This window comes from Amblyomma maculatum, chromosome 1 (genome assembly GCF_055883805.1).
Source record: "Amblyomma maculatum isolate TAMU_Amacu chromosome 1, ASM5588380v1, whole genome shotgun sequence".
NCBI classification, from domain to species: domain Eukaryota; kingdom Metazoa; phylum Arthropoda; class Arachnida; order Ixodida; family Ixodidae; genus Amblyomma; species Amblyomma maculatum.
Genome location: NC_139344.1, coordinates 156,027,358 through 156,046,948, shown reverse-complemented (window position 1 = coordinate 156,046,948; position 19,591 = coordinate 156,027,358). Strand labels below are relative to the sequence as shown.

General features: G+C 39.2%; 1 protein-coding gene across 1 annotated transcript in view; it reads right to left on the bottom strand.

Annotated features, from left to right (window-relative positions):
* The window catches only part of LOC146204704 (ATP-binding cassette sub-family A member 2-like), a 170,913-nt gene that overhangs the window by 146,100 nt on the left and 5,222 nt on the right, over window positions 1-19,591 (bottom strand). Inside the window, exons 3-5 of the mRNA XM_084589421.1 lie at window positions 14,234-14,345; window positions 9,138-9,295; window positions 4,879-5,000 (exon numbers count right to left, since the gene is read on the bottom strand). Coding sequence (XP_084445547.1) covers window positions 4,879-5,000; window positions 9,138-9,295; window positions 14,234-14,345 — 392 coding nt within the window. The remainder of the gene's footprint in view (window positions 1-4,878; window positions 5,001-9,137; window positions 9,296-14,233; window positions 14,346-19,591) is intronic.

The window sequence follows — 19,591 nt, the reverse complement described above, 5'->3', positions numbered from 1 at the left end:
TTTTTTGACGTCCTTTGTCTTTGTATCAGTTTAGCGTGATATCTCCATAGTAAGAAGAGATTAACTGAATCCTTAATTTTTAACTGTTATGCTGTCCATCGTGCTGTTCTATACTACTATCCTCCTATAGACCTTACGCAAAAGTGCTGCCATCTAGTGATCGGCAGGCACGCGCATTTCCGCTATGTTTGACGGTAGCTGAACTGAGGAGCGGCAAGCGGGTTAGGATGGTTGCATGGCCACTGGGTTAATGCTATTTGAATAACATGAACTGCCGGGCTAGCTGGTTGTGATCCATGATAGATGCATCATCGCTAAAAACATTCATCGATGTCAGGGAAAAAAAACATGTGATTACCAGTTTGCTAGCGTATCCTCACTGTTACCTTAATTATTCCCCTGGTGGCTTTTTACCCGGCGTGTGTATGTAAGATCAGGTTTCAGTTTTTTTTAAATAAAGTTGAAAGTTCAGCGTTATGTCCTATCTCCTTCTCTTTTTTTCTGATGCCGGCATACTGTTGTGGCCCTTGCTTTACGCAAAGCTAAAATAAGGTTGTCGAAGAAAAGAAGCAGCAAGTTATATCCAATGAGTTTTTTTTCTTGTGGCCTTGTGTTTATCTGCTGTACCATAGTTTTCGCACTGTAGATGCTCTTTCGAAAGTCCAACGGGGCACCTAAATTGTAAAACGTTATCTTGTTTAGCCTGCTTTGAAATATTTTCTATTCGTAGTTGGTGCCAAGGCAGGTCAAATATATCGCCCACAGTGTGTTACATTTATTTTACAGGAGGATTTGCTGCAGACTTTCCGCATAAAATATCTGCAAGAGCGTTGCTCGATTTGCTTTTTGCACCAACTTATCTCAGAATTTACTTCTTCATGCATACAAGATGTCCAGAGATTTTCGACATATGTATATGCCAAAATGTTCTCTTTAATTCGAACGCAAAATTTTAATTCCACAATGCATTGCTTGAATACGAGTCCACGTTTGACACTGCATCTGGGTATAAGGCAGATCTTTGCAAAGTGACTACGTAGGCTAAGGTATCGACTTTAAATCAATAATGTATCTGCTAATGTGTCAATTTTCACGAAATGGAACCACGATGTGATGGCGACAGGAGCTATTTGGGGAGGATCAGTGTGTGTGGAGTCACGTCGTGCGTTTCGTCAGAAAATTCACGTTGTTGGCAGCAAATGTTTGGTTGGTTACATGCTAACGAGATATAGCTGCCATTAAAGGTTCAGAAAGGGCATGAGAACAGTAGTGCACGTGCTGTATTGTGAATGCTTTCAGGCTCATCGCACCGCAGTGTTTATTAGGCCCCAATCCTATATATAAAAATAATATCAAGCTTCTTCGTGTATGTGTATTTGCACAACATACTATGGAACGCCAGCAATCGATGTCGAGCAGCAGACGCAGTAACATACTTGAACCTAGCCCCCCGCTGGACTCGAAAGCTTCCTACAGCGGCCGACACAGCGCACATGTGCTCACATCACAGACATTTTTACACCTGGAAGCAATATAAAACTCATTCATGGACATGCATTTGAGCAGTGTATTAAGAAATCTGCCGGAGCACAGAGGGAAATTCGAAGCAGCAACGCGAATTTTGCCCTCTGTGCTGATGTTGCCGTTCGCAAGAAGTTTTGGCAGCACAGTACCACTTTACGAAGTAAAACTGGAATGCAAGCAGCATCTACAAGTCCATCGTCCATTCTTCCATCATTTTTTGTGCTGAATGCTAGCAAATAGTACGAAAACCACAGCAATAAACAGACAGAGCTCGTGCAATAGCTCAACCCTTCAACATGGCGTCGTGTGGCATGGTTCGCTGAAGGTCCAATAGATAGCAGCAATTTTGCATAAGGCCTATATAAGGCCTATAATTTTCCCATACCAAGGATGCTGCCCGACAGTTTCCCAGCTGCTTGCGACTACCATTAACTAAGCTGAAATAAGAGGCGTTTATTTTTACATGTGTTCATTTAATGCTCACACGTGTAAGCAAGTTGCCACAAAAGTAAACAGACTAGCAAGGACTCACTGGTCCTTGAATTTGTCTGCTATGATCAAACAGTGACAAATACAAATATGCAAAATCTTATGGATTATTAAAGAAGAAAGAAAGATCCATGAGCAGAGTCTAATAATTAATAAAGGGCCGACTTACTCCTCACATGCAAAGGAGGAAAAACTGTGCTGTGAAGGTACAGTCTTAGTCAAAAGTGTAGAGCCGAAAGGGGGTCTAAATGCATTTCCAATTTTCCAAATCTCTTGATAGTAAGATTTTTTTGCCCTATTGGAAGGACTTCCACTAATGCTAAAGCAGTGCCACTACACGGCTCAGAAGTAGACCCCCTGGGCTCTACAGTTTTGAAAAAGGCTGTACATTTATTTCAATGTACCTCATTTGTCATCAGCCCCCCACAGTGAGATATAGAAAAATAAAGTGGTCACAAGCATTACTTACACCCACTGCACAGGCAGACTTACAAATGCATCCTACCTGCTATCACCTGCCAATGAAGTGTCTAGACTGCTTGAATCTGCAATGTGTCATTTCTTTTAGAATGCATAGGCACGTAAATTGCCACAACTGATTAAACAAAATAAATTATTTAATAAAAGGTAACCAGTTAATCCTTAAAAATTATTTTACATCTGAAATGATACAAAAAGCTGTGAAAATTTGATAGTTCAAAACTCTAGTTATATCGATAATTTTTTATACTCCCAAGGTTTGTAACGCACATTTTACCCGATGATTTCAGTAGCCACTGCACTTCTGACTCAATAATACACCTCTCTTGGCCTACTTCCCAAATTTCCCTTGAATTTGCTTAGCAAACACTCGTGTGCGAGTGTTTTTTCTTTTACAAACTGAGAACTTCAGCGAAATGCTCCTTTATGCTACTAAAGTTGCTGCAGTAAACAACTCCAACTGCGTGCCAGAAGAGAGGCCTAAGGTGTGCCCAGTTGGGCTAGTAAGCATGTTAGAAGATGCACTGCATGGAGCTGCACTTCCTTCATTCAACTTTTTATTGCTTCATGCACTATCATGCAGGTGACAACCGATGTATGTGCCAAATCCTGAAGTTATGCAGGCACATGCACAGCAAACATTGAAACCAATACAACAGTAATTTTGGTAACTGACAATCATGGAAATCATGAGATTTTTATTTTAAAGCAGTGTCTTAAAGCTTAGCTGTCCTGTGTGCCATGATATTGAAGTGAAAAGTGTGCACTATTGTCATGTATTGTCAAGAGAAATTGTGAAATTTCTTGCATGTACGATTTTATTTTGCTTGCATATACCCCCCCCCCCCCCCCTTTCTACTGTAATGCCTAACGGCGCTGTGGGATTATGCATAAATAAATAAATAAATCACTCCAAGCCTGCCCAAGCTCCCATTGGTAAACACTGATAGCAGCTTCAAGAAGCTCTGTGTGCTTGATTTACCTTTTTATTTTCTTTATTTTCCAAACAATTTGAAAACACACTTGACTTGAAACATTCCTGTTTGACAGACTTAAAATTTGAGGCTGCATTATATGCCTCAATAAAAAATGAAGATTAGAGGTTTTTATTTTCTGAGATCTGTTCCTCCATGAGGAACTTTTGCTTTTCATTTGCTATTAATCATTTTTATTTATAAGAGTAATCACCATTTGTCTGAGAAAACACTGCTTCTTTTTTCCCCATGAGCATGGTATATCAGGGATGACTTTCCCCATGCTGCTTACAATCACAGGATGAGGCAGCAGCTTGCAATGAGCCACCAGTAGCACTGCGCACTTTCACGTGCCATCATTCTTTGTCATTACTTTCCCCGTCAGCACGTCTATCTCCAAAGGTCGAGCACAACCACCATGAGCCTTCCTGATGTGTCTCGTCTTTTTGTGTTGCTGTACCGATCATAATACTCTCCAAGATCAGCTTCTTAAGTACTATTCCCTCAAAAGAGATCCATGATTTGCTACATCTTTTTTCTTATGGCTCACTGTATTGTTTGTTTGCACTGCCAGTTCATTGTATTCTGGTCCTTCGTGCACTTTGCAATAATTCATCACCCTGTCATAAAAGCTGCTTTCCATTAATATTCCATTTGCCATTTTTGTTGCACTCATGCTACTTGTGTTATTAGTTATAACAATGTGCTTTGCATCTGCACTAAACTGTTTCTCTTTGAGTTTTACACTTTACAATGCTTTCCCTTCTCCTTTTTGTTTAGCACTTCATATTGTATTCTGCTATTCATTTCCCTTGTACTTATGTACTTCTCTTGTCCCCCTATTCAATGCTCTTTTGGGCCCGGTAGCAGTTTTTAAATAAAAAAAAAGACAACAGTTCTGTCCTCTTTTTTAAAAACTTAATTTTCCTATTATCAATCTTGCAACATAAAGCCATTTTAACAATAAGTGTAAAAATATCTCAAGCACATCGCCACTGCACAGCATGTGTAGTCACAGGCGTAGTTAGCATTAGTACATTATGAACTGTTTTAACTATGATTTAGACTGCTACAACCTATACTTTGCTCTCATTCCACTCCCCTTCATTAGCTTCTGCAAATGAAGCACCTTAAGCCAAAGGAACTCTCACATGTGCTATGAGCTGCTCCACTTGAATTTTTAAAAGCAACTACTTCTCCATAACACTGATAACATAACCTCATTGTACCCAGTACATCACATCTTCAGCTCCCGTCAAACCGATGTGACATAACCTTGCTGAAATTCCCAATGTCAAAGAATCCTTTAGTTAGCCAAACACTCAGGAAAAAAAAAAAAGGAGCAGTGCGAAGTGGGGAAAGAAAGCTACAAAGACAAAATTTCACATGTACACCATACAGCATAACTTACCTGTTTCATATCTAGAGATGAATTAAATATAACATCCAGATCCCGACTTGGCAGTGATAAATTGGTGGATAGAAAGTCCTTAAGCTCATCAGGGTCTTTCAGAAAGTAGTCTACCCTCATGGCTGAAAAAAAGGCAGAGGGCATGATAGCCTGCACTCAACAAAGTTAGCAAGTAAAGCGGAAAAAGATTCGCTGAATATAGTAGCTTATTTCAGAAGCATGGATTCGCGATCAGCCCTACAGCTCCCCTGCGGTGATAATTTCAGAGCCAATGAAAAGCTTTCTGTCACTAATAAAGATGAATGAACTTTCCAGAATAAGCATATCAGATGTTACAGTGTCAACCATACTCAGGACAACAGGAAAGGTCAGCGTAACAGATGATTAGTTTGCTTTGTCCATAAGCACCAGCCTTAATTGGAATAAAAATTTACCGTTAGAAAAGCATATGCAAACAGGCCACTACTACAGACAAGGACCGCATAGTTATTTCTCAGTGAACAATAAGAAAAAATGTTTGGTAGCCATTAAGAAAATAAGAACAAGCAAAACTTAATGTCACACTATATACAATGACATTAGAGCACTAAAACAAATTAGTTTCATTTCAACAGCAAAAATAATTAAGTAAACATAAAGAAGAACAAATTCAGACGTATGGCATTATTATTACAGAGCAATTAGGTGAACATAACAAAAAGCATTCTCCGTAATACAACCATAATACCGCCTAGATAAAGTTAGCATAACAAATAACCGTCATGATATTTTTGCATAACATTTCAAGAATGAACAGCTACTGCATTTAAACACTTGACAGTGAAATAACAACACAGCGCCACAGAGGTACACGAGGATGTTTACAACCTCATAATTAAGGGGTCATCCCTATAATGAATACCTGTTTGGTACAAATTCAGAGGTATGGTATTATTATTACAGAGCAGCAATTAGGTGAACATAACATCAAAGGATGAAGAGCGAATATCACATCAATATGTAGCTACAAAGAAGCTTAACATAAAACTGCCATGCTATGTTGCAACTTAATATCAGCATATTATATGATGCATTAAATGACAGCTATTGCTGATAGCAGTACAAACTGCCCGTTTATGAATAAGTTGCAGTGAGTGATTAAACAAGACGACAGCGCGCATAACTTCAGGCAATTATTCCACAGTTGATATGATTATGAATGAATTGAAAATATTTAGACAACAGAATAGTGTTAAAAGAATGGCCACTTTTTCATCAGCATATGAACCTGGAAGTGGAAATTACGGTTACCAAGGTGTTTCTACACAGGAAAAGCCATTGCACACAGTAGTGCAACAAGAAGCATGTACTATAGTTGGCTACATAAAAATATTACATCATCTCGCCACAGTGGCTCAGTGGTAGGGGCATTCGACTGCTGATCCAGAGGACGCAAAGTCGACATCCCAGCCACATTGCCCATTTTTAGATGGAAGTGAAAAGCAAGGTTCCCATGTGCTGTGCAATTTTAGAGCACGTTAATGAATGCCAGGTGGTCGAAATTTCCAGAAACCTCTAATGCGGCATCCGCGTAGTCTGTGTCGCTTTAGTACATCAAACCTCATAAACCAAACGTGCAACTCTGCATGAAGCTCGCAGTTATAAACTGCTAAATCTTCATTTATTGTCACACCAGCCGATTGCGTCAATTCCCGTATCACTTGGCTTGAAGGTTGGAAAAGTTATTGATTAAATGAACCTCCAATGGCTAGATGCGGATTTCATCCCCTCTCTTTCCCAAAAGGTATGACTGGTCCTGCAGAGAAGCTAGATAGGATACAATTTTCTGTTTTATTTAATGTCATATCATTAGCATATAAAATGCAACATAATAAATCAGGTAGAACACAGATATGAAAGGAAAAAGCGCTGCTAGGGTACATTTGCCTCCATTCACCACAAAAGAGAATGAAAACAACTCTCATAGCTCTTTACACTCAAGGGAGATCTGGAAATTAGAACTAATTTTGTAGTTCCTGCCTGAAATGTGATGAATTTTGGCAGACATAAAAATTTGGTGCCGATTTCAGGAAAACATTTCATATTAAGCTAAATGTTAGAGTTGCTAAAAATGACAATTTACCCTCATCAAGTCCATCCCCAGGTTCTTAAATAATTAAGAAGAAAGTGTGCACGTTTTTGATGTCAGTATGTCAACAAAACTTTGCTCTAGATCAGGGGTTCTCAAACTTTTTTGCTTGGAGAAACCCCAAAAGCCTTCAGTATGTTCCAGGGACCCCCCCCCCCCCCCTCTTTCACTTACCAGCAATGTTGTCGAGTGCATTTTTGCAAAGAGAGAGTTGCAAAGGTTAAATGTTTATTGCACAGATTAATACAAATACTAATGTGATGGGTGGTACTGCTTCGCTTCTAAGAGCAAGTCAAAGAGTTAGTAGCACTCAGAGCCAGTCTCATATCAGCTGCCGGGTCAAGACGGCTCCTGTGCTTGTTCTTCAGATAGGCGAGGGCTGAAAATGCCTGTTCACATGCATATTTAGTTGCAAAGGGAAGCGAAATGTCCACTGCCCTTTCACAGAGGCGTGGAAACAGTGGAGCAGTCCCCATCCAAAATGTCACCAAGCCTTCACCATTAAATTTCTCTTTGAGAGCAGTGCTTGCCCTGAGCTCTGAGGGTTCTTGCGGTACACAAGAAGACAGCCTGCGGAACACAGGGGTTCCGTGCAACCCAGTTTGAGAACCCCTGCTCCAGATAATAAGGCTATTAGTACTTTCTTTAGATGTAAAAATAACACTCTAGTATGCATACTTACATGGCAACATTTCTTGAAAAAATAACATTCCAAACTATTAAATGTATCTCGATGAAAAATAGCGCAAAAAGTACAAGCAGGACGGAGGGACGACACAGACAAGCGCGAACTTGCAACTGGGGTTTATTGCTGAAGCACGCAATTAATACAGGTCACTTGGAAAAAACAACATAAAAGAAGCAGCCTCCTTTGGGAAGCTAGGTCATAAACATAGGAAGGACCCCCCCGTCCTTCGTGTACTTTTTACACTATTTTTAATCATGAACTTATACCAACTTGCCCAACTTTTGGCACTATTACATGTATATATATAGAAATATTGAGCTTTACTAGGCTCTCCAATGTTGCAACCCAGTAAAAATTCTAAGGACAACTATAATACCCCCTAATGTGAAATTTGAGTGTAGCTATTTAAGTGTTTTGCAATATATTGAGGCAGGAAATTGAAAGATGCTTGTATGCATTTAGTGCAGTTACAAAGCACTCTATTTTTTCTCAAGATCTAAAGAGAATTTCTATTCTGATAAAATTCTTTTTGTCTCACGACTCTCGTGACTTTCTTTCGCTCTGTTACATCGGCAACAGCACCAACGGCAATGCGGCTCAACTGCTGTACGGGCACATAAGAGCTGCACTCTAAAAAAGAAACAATGGGAAGCAAATGCATTTTCAGCTAGTTCCAATGGAGACTCGAATGGCGTAGAATTGGTTCCAGTTGAAATGCTTCTACAGTTGGATACTCCCAATTGGACAAGTTAGTTCCAAATGGATAATCTAAATGAAAACATAATCACATAAGTTAAGGCACCTGCTACTTCCAATTGGAATTGTTTCTCCTTATTAATAGTCTGCAGAGATTGCCAGTTGCACAAAGCAGTAGTCTTATTGGTAGGCCACATTTTAATTGGATACTCAGTAGAAACAGCAGACTGAGAAATACATTTTGCAAATATTTGACAGGTACATTTACAGCTCTTGAGACACACTGGCTTCAGCATTGTAAATTAAAATGATAAAGCAGCAACTATTCTGCAGTTGTTGTTTTTTTCGTGCCTCATTCGAACTTTACTGGCCCTTGACGCAACAGCCATCATTCGGCTATAGAAACTGAAGCAGGTTAAAGAACTTCGCCTGTAAGTTATCTAGCAGTAGTAGATGATCGTCCTATGGCGGTTCATATATATCATGTCTTATGCACCATAACAGAGAAATACATGCAATCAAAATTTGGTGTTTACATAAACCTTTAAACAACTGCTCACATAGCTAAATGAAGCACCACTTACAATCAACAGTGCACCAATTAAATTCTGTAAAATGACAAAGAATCCAAAGCCCCCAATTTATCCTCAAAGCCTAGAGTTTTCAGATAATAATACATACCTCAACACATTCAACCATGACAAAAGACAAACAAACAAAGAGAAAAAGATGACGAGTGGTATTTACCTGGGGCCTGTGCAAAACAGTCATGCAGGGCTACAGGGTCCTCTACGATGGTCTTGAAGATAGAAGGAATAAGGTCTAAGTCTCCAAGCGTAAAGCCTGGTGAAAAAAAGTTGTGGTGCTTCGACACATTCTTCAGTCGCTCAAGGAAGGGAGTAACCCTGCATGATGGCAAGAAATAATTCAAGGCACAATGTAGTAAATGAAGATTCATTAACATTCATTAACAGCTACACCAAATATCTGTCAGTCCTAACAACAAGTATTCAGCAAGTTAGACACAATTCATAATGTCTTTTGTAATCAATTCGAAGAGGGTCCCACATAGCAACATTAATTACCATTTTACGCAAAGCATCCTGCAAGAGGTTCTGCCAGAAATGTTACAAATTCAATCAAAAAGTAAGCTTGATGTGTCTTTACATGCCTTTTCCATTTAAAGAATGCTCCAGTTCCCATGAAGTCCATCTTGTTGCCACAAATAAAGTGTACAGTTTAGTGCAAAGAAACAAAAGTATTGAACAATTATCATTTTGTTGTGCATGACCCTTACAATGCACACACACAGAAACAACTGGCATTATTGAAAAAATTATTATTACTGTACAATTACACTTAGCAAATTAAGGTAGGTGATTTCAGCCTGTCTAGGAATAATAAAACATGTGCATATCAGGAGCCCTCAAAGAAAATTAGGGAGACACTTAAGCTGCACTTTAAGTGTATGAGACAATAGCAGCCTGTGGTCCTCTGGAGTGCCTCTGCACTGAGGAACCGATAAAGATGAAGATGAACAGTGAAGGCTGCCTTCTAACTGCCAATGCTGAAGCCACAAAGAAGTGTTTCGTGCAGACACCGTCTGCTGTAGCAGCAGCACCTCAAATTGTGAAGGAGTCCTGGTGGCCACCACATGCAGGTGCCACTATGACATGCCAAGCAAAGAAGAAACGCCAACATGCATTTTTCTACTCGCCTAATCACTATTATGTAATTAAAACCTCTCTAATTGGATACATACTTATTAGCATACACTCATAAGATACCATGTTACGTGAAATGTCACATGGCGTAAATGCATAAACCAGCTTTTATCGAAACTGTAAAGGCATTCTTTTGTGGCTTAATCCATAGTATGCTCAGCTGGTGACCAAAGGGTTGCAAGTTAAAATCCTGGCTAAAACATAGAAATTTTTCTTTGCATAAAAACATCGGTCGAGACATGTGCTGGCTTTAATTCATATTAGAAATTGAATTTTCAGTTATCTTCCTTACGGACATCCATAAGTACCGTGGGTTCCAGGAAACAAAGCCAGTGTGATATAGACTTTTCATCACAAGCGTGACATGGGATTTCTGCCCAATGCCAATGCTATCCCTTCTGGTGAATGGGAGCCCTAAAGCTACAGCTTCAACATAACAACTCAACAGATAAATGCATGTATAAGTCAATGAAGCAATTCAAAATCATTACACTACCACTTACACAACATTGCATCCCCTAGAATTGTAGGTCTATTTGCCCGTAGGCTTAGCTATAGTAATTAATGACCTCAGAGAAGGTCTTCTGCAAAGGGAAATTTTGCTGCCAGGATTCTTGGTCTAAATGATATCCATGACCTCGAGATTGAGTAAAACAACCATTTTTTTATTTTTTTCTGAACAGAAATTAACAGAGAGTAGCTTAGTATTTGAACTGTACAGAGAAGCATGACTAGCAGCTACAGCTATAGTACCAGCACGTAGTGCAAGAAGAGAACATCAAGCGTTCTAGCCTGAACCTCTGACTTTTTGCACAGTCCAGCCCTCACAAATGAACTTCTCCTGCCAATAAAGCTTGCTTCATTTGAGTGGAAGTGCGAGGTATCAATCTCCATACCTCTCGCAGGTAAAGCAAGAGTGCTACCATCGAATTTTTCTTGAACCACCATACCTAAAGGACACCTCTGAAAGCTATGACAATGTTCGATTTGATGTCAATCCTGCTGAGCTTGCCCCTATCCAGCACCACCACTACCCCTTGAGCCACATGAAAACAAACATTACAAGTGAGCTTGCTTTGCTGGGTAACCTGTTTCGTTCAGGTGTCTAATGTTTCCCCCTCAAGATCCTCTGCCTGAATTTTGTGGTTTTCGACTTCAATGTGTGAGACAGATGGCACAATTCAGAATGTGGAGGCCCTGTTTCAAGCAAGGATGAGGCCCCCCCCAAAACATATCATTCTATCCCCTTTGAAATAATAAGAAGCTGCACAGAATGTGGACACTGATGTGTCCAATGTAGGTGTCTTCGAAGTGTGACTATCTTTGACCACTTTTGTGGCAAGCAGCTATGGGACAAGCACAGCAGTGCCGCGGAGCCTAAGCATGTTACTGAAAAAAACAGTCCCCTAAAGCTTGACACTGTGTGCCCAGTATTCTTGAGGAAACCTATACAAGGTCCGCGAGAATGTTTGAGACAAGGAAGTGAAAATAAGTTAGTATTTTTGCTTTGTCTTTTGCATGCGGCTGAAAAGGAGGTGACAGAAGTTTGCGATGTTATAAAACTATCAGGCAAAGGCAGTTTTTCCTTGCCTAGTGCAGGCTGAGATGCTGGAATTCCCACCAGCATTAGAATGGATACTCTTTTTGTTTTCTTTTGAGAAGCAATGTTGCTGTGCCATTTATGGCTCAATGTTGCTTTCACGAACAAGTATGCTTTCAAGATTGGAGCGGCCGACAGCCCTGCCTGTGAAAATTGTGGCTGCGAAGAGACACTCGAACATTACCAGTGTGAATGTCCTTCATTTTTGAGTGAGGGACATGAGCTGCGTTGTGTGCTGGACCACCTCGATCCTTGCCCTTTAAAGGCGAACAAGATCCTTGGTCCATGGCCACGACAAATGACTGCCTTCAAGGCATACAGGGCACTGTTTAGTTATCTAACAGCTACCGGCTTGAGTGACAAACTCCGACTGTGCTTCACATCCCTTTTCTCTTCCCCTCTTTAATCCTCTTATCCCTTTTCACCAGTGTAGGGTAGCCAACCAGAGGCCTTTCTGGTTAACATTCCTGCCTTCCCTCCTCCCCCTTATCGATCTATCTTTCAACAAGTGCCCAGCTTATGCAGATGAGCTTGTTTTAGACTACAGACAGGTTGAAAAACATGTAAGCCAGCATATATGCGTGACAAAAATTCCTACCTTAAGGACACATTCTTCATCAAGAACAATACAGGGTATGCTTTCAGCAGTATATCCTGGCACTTAAGTTTCCACTAAAGCTATCATTGCTATGATCCTTCTTCCACCTTTCTCTAAGATCTTGAGCTTTGGGGGTGTCATAACTGCCCGGCTTAACTCCTCAGAAGCAGATCCTGCGACTTGGGAACTTTTGAGCAGCCCTGCACATTCGGCTTTGTGGTCACACTCGTTATAGTTGGAGCACAAGCCTCCTGCAAGAAGTCTTGCTTAAGCCATGACCATCACCTTTACTGGCACCACTCATAATGCTAAACACGAGGTGAGGAAACCTGAAATAAGCGCTGCCAGCCCACTCATATAATGATAAACTGGCATTAGGTATGACATCACATCCTCCAAATTGCAGTCCAGAGCACAGTCAAGTGGGACTTGACACCCATTATAAAACAAAAAAATACAGCTGTGAGCTAAAAAAATATCAGAATAATGACTGTACAACACTGTCGTGTGTACTTCTTCTCCTTGTGAGCGCACCCTTTCAGCTGGTTTTTTCACATACCACGAACCAACTGGCCCAACAAACTACGCTTCTTCAATGGCTACGTACTTGGGTAAACATATTTTAAGAAGGCAGTTCTGGTTTCTGTCTCTGTTTTTTTTTTTGTTTTTTTTTTTTTATGCAGTATCTCTGCAACATTTGACAAAGTGAAGGGAAAAGTGAAGGGAAAAACTACGAACCAACTGGCCCAACAAACTACGCTTCTTCAATGGCTACGTACTTGGGTAAACATATTTTAAGAAGGCAGTTCTGGTTTCTGTCTCTGTTTTTTTTTTTTTTTTTTTTTTTTTTTTTATGCAGTATCTCTGCAACATTTGACAAAGTGAAGGGAAAAGTAGCTTGTACAGTGCAATGCTGTTAAGATTTGTGATAAATCTGACAGTATGTATTCCACATTACAGGGTTAAAGCAAATAACTAGGTTATTGCCACTACAGCTTCATTATGTTAAATAACCTGCACATATTGTCAGCGTGGTTGTATTTGAAGAGAAGATTAGCTATCAGTACCCAGCTGCCCAAAAACTGCCGACACCTCAAGTGCTACACACCATGAGGGGGAAGACAGTAGACAGAGAAAGGGACATAACGATTTTCAAATGTTACATTGCTCAGAGGTTCTGGCATTTTTGTTTCTCCTAGCCAAACCACCGCCTGGCTGAAACCCAAATTTCGCACAAAGATAGAAATTGGTCAACAAGTTTTCTTTCATATCATTTTTGGGTGCTGGGGTTTTTCTCACAAACAACAATGATGATAGAACTTACGCCTAGAGGTGCAAAACTGCAGCAGATGTAAAAATGTTCACAGCCAGGTGTTCATGGTCTGAATCCCGTGCAACTCATGCCATGATGACTGGTCGCATTCACCCAGAAATCCTCCTTATAGTGTCAAGCATAATGGTAGATAATGGCATATTTGATTTATACTATTTCAGAGGACAAACACTACATCCTAATACAATATTAAATAAGATCTATTGCTAAATGCCATCTGTGTGAGAAATTACGAGCACGAACGAGCATGTGCTTCAGCCAAGTGAATCCTTTAAACCTGAAACACAGCAACAAAGCAAAATACAACAAAACAGATAGGTTAAATCAGGTGACTCAGCCCAGGGCAGAATTTTAAAAGCTGCACCTTAGCCCCACACAGCCTAAGGTATGTGTGGGCTCAAACACAGGTGCTCAGACTACTATTAGTACAACATATTAATGGCCACATACTGCACACATACCTCCAGGGGCGTGTAGAACACAATAAACTTTTAAGGACTAAAACTTACCATACAAATAAATTGGTGACAACATGCCAACAAAAATATAGTAATTCTACTTGCATCCAGAAGACAGCAACATACTCACGTGCTATTAGGGAATGTCGCAAAGCCATTGCTGTCCCTTACACCATTGTCACAGAATGCCTGCATCACAGCAATAACTCCAGCTGATGGCAATGGGAAGGCAGGAAAAGAAGCTGTAAAAAAAAAAAAAATCACCCATGTTAGTGCTCTAGATATGAAAACCATGGAGAAAATACAGCCGTCTCTAAAGCAGTAAGACAATACCAATTACATGAAAGAACTGATTGGTGCAATTGCCACTGCCCTGTAAGTGACCTAAGAAACATTACTACATTAATGTTTTCACACAAGAACACTGAATTTCAAGGCAAAAAGATGGCAGTAAAAAGAATGTAACAGTGCAGTCAGAGTTTGAGGATATAGTAAGAGCTGATACCAAAGTGTTTATTCCATCCATTCAAAAGCTAGTACTCTGCTTTCACACAGGGGTAAGCTTTTCACATGGGTATTTGCAACAAAGCCCCATAATAATGATGTAGCCAGTTCAAAAATTGCAACTGATAGCTGTCTGTGGCAGCACAATACGGCATCAAAAATGCATATGCATAATTACAGCTTTGTGCTAAGTCGTTAGCCACTTTTTGTGACAAAAATCTTGCTTATTTTATATTTTCAGAAAACTTGCGCAAAGCACACATTATGACAAAGTGGTGCATTTCATTGGTGCCTTAAAAAAAAAAATAACCATTACATACAACAAACAACTTTCAACACGATATCATTATAAAGGCTCCCTTCTCCAGAAAATTCGGCATTGCCATTGTTGATGTCAGCGCTCAAAAAAAAAAAAAAAAAAAAAAAAAAAAAAAAAAAAAAAAAAGCTCTGTCACAGATTGGTTGACAAGTTGTGTGACATCACGAGACCACGTGACATGGCCAAGTTGGCAGGAGCTATCAGCTCGGATATCTCCTTTGAGATGGGAGGTAAGATGAGAATAAAGCCCTCCGGGAGTCTTAGATCCCAAGTCAGACATGCTATACTAGGCCATGCAGGTACGTTCATATGGCTTGGTAAAAGCAGGGCTTCACATCTACTTCGGGTGGCCTTTCGCATAATGTGGTATCTCACACTTGAATACATGTAGGAGATAATAATAATAATAACTTTATTTCACCACCACAAAGTACATGGTGGCAGGATGCCTACAGTAAAAGCTGCCTCTTGGGCAGCTTGACAAGGCCACAGGCACCCAGCCGTTTACTTTGGCAGCAAAAGTAGCACACCATATTTATAAAAACGACAATACATGTATCACAGAAAACTACATAAGCACATGACAAGTATTCATCACAAAAACAAAAATAAAACCACATACATAATTATTCACATGCAAAATAAAATCACCATGTAGAATTTTTACTTTCATAATGAAGTGTCGCCCAGTAGGAAATATTCAAGCAGTTTTTTGTTTGAGGTATATTCTAGAGGGATATTATTGAAATGAAGGGAATTCAGGAGACGTGGCAGCGTATTTTCCAGTGTTTGACAGCCGTATGTTGTTCTGTATGTTTTAATATGCCACCTATCGATGTTTCTCGTTTCGTAGACTTTTTAGCTAAGTTCAGTGTTAGCCAGTTTATGAAAAAAAGACGTGTTATTAGTAATCTCGCGTTTTAAAGCGCGGCATAAATGAAAGTTATACTGTTTAGTAATCGGAAGTATTTTATGCTTAGAAAAAAGTTCTAGTGTGTGGTATGTTCTAGGGACATTTTGAAGTATTCTTAAAAAGCTTTTTTGTAAGATATGTAACTTTCTTAAGTTTTCTTCTGATGTTTTACCCCAAACTAAATTGCAGTAGCTAAGGTGAGAATTAAATAATGAATGATAAACTGCGAGCATTGCTTTTGAAGGCATGATATGACGATGGCGATATAGTAATCCAATTATCTGCGAGAGTTTGTTTACAATAAAGTAGATGTGATCATCCCAGGTCATTTTTTCATTGAATACAATGCCCAGTGTCTTAAATGTTGGTACTATATCTAAAGGAACGCTGTTGAAGTAAATATCTTTTGTTAGTTTAACTGTCTTATTCTTTGCTTTAAAAATGACTGCTTTAGTTTTTGTGGCATTAACTTGTAAACCGTTTTTTTCTGTCCAGTCGTATAAATGGAAGAGTGCAGAATTTACTATATCTATTAAGTCATTTACGTCAGTTCCTGAAAAAAATATGCTCGTATCATCAACATATATTATATACTTTGCAGGAGCAAATACCTGCACAATATCATTGATAAAGATATTAAAAAGAAAAGGACCCAATATGCTACCTTGAGGAACACCACGAGAAACCGGTTCTATATCTGATACATATTCTTTAATACTGACAGCCTGTCTTCGATTTCTTAAATAGGACTCTACAAGAGATCCTGTGTGACCTCGAAAACCATACCTATGAAGCTTTCGGATTAGTAGTTCATGATTCAACAAATCAAATGCTTTTGTAAAATCTATGAATATGCCAACAACTATTTTATTTTGATCCAGCTGTTTTAATATGTATTCTTTCTGATCTAATAGTGCATGCTCAGTAGAACAGTGTTTACGAAATCCATATTGTAAATCTGTTAATATCTGTTGTGCCTTTTCAAACTTCGCAAAGCGTCTGTGAATTAATTTTTCATGGGGTTTCGAAAATACTGGTAGCACTGAAATAGGCCTGTAATTGCCCAGGTCGTTTTTGTCACCTTTCTTATATATCACGGATACATGAGCAATCTGCATTTTGGAAGGAAAGACAGCATCAGCAATGCATAGATTAAATATATGCGTGAGGGGTGGAAGGAGGATATCAAGGACAAACTTAATAGGTTTTATCTGCATGCCATCAATGTCTACACTTGTAGTATTATTAAGCTCTTTAAACACGCTTTGTACTTCATTATCCTCGATGGGGTCCAGAAATATGGTTTCAGTGCTCAGAGAGATTTTACTGAGGTCATTGTACCCGCAGGGGGGTTAGGAAGGTTAATGAAATGCTTGTTGAATTGGTTAACTAATTGTTTATCTGATATTTTAACCCCATTTTGGTTCGTAACGATAATATCGTTATGACTATTGTAGGTAGAGAAAATATTATTTAATTTTTTCCACATAACATCCGTATGACCTGCAGTAGCTAGCTGGTTTGCATGGTACTCTTTTTTTTCGCTCGATCAAGTTCTTTGTTTAAGCGATTACGGTATGTTTTAAATCTCTGCAAATCACTGCGTTCTTTCGTTTTGATAAATTTATGATATAAATTATGCTTCTCAGTAATTTTACTCATAAGTTGACGATTAACCCATGGTTTTCGCGTAGAGTGGTTGCGCCTTGCTACTTTTATGGGAAAACTTTCTTTATATATACATTTAACGATGCCTAAAAACAATTCATATGCCTTGTTAGGGTTTGTTTCATGAAGAGTACTAGTCCAGTCAACATTTTTTAGTGTTACTCTGAAGTTAAGGAGAGTTTCAGGGCCTTTTGCATAATGTGGTATCCCACACTTGAATACATGTAGGAGATAATAAAGGTACAAACTAAGGGATGAGTTATTGAACAAGCAGCAAAGCTTGCATGTGAATGAGGATCGCCTAGGAGAGCTGCTGACAGGAGCCATTCACCCTGTCATGTCATATTCTTAAAGGCGGGGCTTAAGTGAGTATACCACAAATATTTGGTACTAACACTCAAAGTGCATCACTGTTCAAAAACTGCGCATGAAATGCAAGCCCTTCATACCTTTTCACAAAACATGAAAAGTCTAAGTGCAATCATTAAAACTGAAGCCAATTTAGCTAAGTTGGCCAAATGCGAAGTATGTGCGCTAGAATGTTGCATCTGGTTTCATCTGAGACTGGGGTATCAAGATCAAGCTGATGCAAAGATCAGCAAAATTGGTGATGGGAGACCGTGGTGGCAGCTTTTTGGTAGAGTGGAAACCCCGAAGCTAGAGCTCTAAATAAAATGATACATGCAATAAGCTACTCTATCAGAAGACATTTCAAGGTTAGCCAAGCTGGAGGTTTAGCCATTTAGATGAAATCAACACCAAGCCAAACAAAGCAACAAGCATTTATCGTGCTTTTTAGAAATAAGCCACAGAGTTTGACAGATTTTATTTTTTTTTTTTTAGTGAATTCTACCAATGAGAGAAAAAAGAAAAAAGATAGAAAAACGGGGACTAGAAGATAGGCTAAACTAAGCTACAATGCAACTAAAACATTCAGCCAGAGACATCATCTTCTTTTCGTCTCTGTGCATACGGCACATATCCACAGTGGGGATTGGGCAGAATTCAGTGCATGTGTAAGAACTGAATCCATGATATTGACTTAGACTGCATGATATATAACTTATGAATTAGGAAATAGTATTGCTAAAATAATTAGGAAAAATTTTGAGGTGATAGGAATAACAATCAATAAAAGAAGGATATTTAAAAAATGCAAATAAAATTTGTAAGTATAATTCAGACAGAGTAGTACTAAGAAACAAATCTTCTGGTTGCAATATTACAGATATGAAGTAACTCACACACTGGTTTTAGGGCATACGGTTTCACGATTGCAGCAAAGGAGGAGAGGAAGAAAGGGATTGTAAACGGCAGTCCTAAACGAGCAAGAGAAATTATAAATAATTTCTTCTCTAAGGAGCATACATCCAGCAGGAGAGGATATAATGCTCAATGGTTTCCAAGTCATCGCATGACGCACAGATTCGACAGTGTTATTCCAGAGTGACATAAATAAAGGTTAAGGAAAGAAATTCTGCAGCACAAAAGCATCATGGAGAGCTCACATTGCCTCAAGCTACAATACTGGATATTCCAACGTAAATTTAAATGCTTGAAATGCAAATGCAAAAGACCTTCTTTTTTTTTCTTCTTTTTCTTTTTCTTCTTGACCTTTTGAAACCTCGCACATACCCACATTGGGGGATTGGAATTCATTTTCTCCCCCTTTTTCTCCCTTTTATTCTTCTTCTCTATTCACTGCAGTGTTTCAGTGCCTTTGACATTTGGCTGCTGGCCTCCTAATGCCATGGCAGACATATTTTTATGGAGGTGAAATAAAAGAACCCTTTTGTGATGTGTGATGTCGGTATATGTTAAAGAACCTCAAGTAATCAGAATTAATCCAGAGCCTTCCATTATAGTGTACCTCATAGCCAGAATTGCTTAAGGACATTAAAACCCCACAATTCTCTTCTTTCTTGTCCCCTTTTTACTTTCCCTTTTTTTCTCTTTTGAGTCTTGACTTGCCTTCTGTGTTCTCTTCTCCTTCATTTCCTTTCTCCTTTCTCGTTCTTCTGTCCTCTCCTCAGCTTCTTTTTACTGTCTTCTGGCTTGGCTCTTGTCTTGCCTTCTTTGGCTGG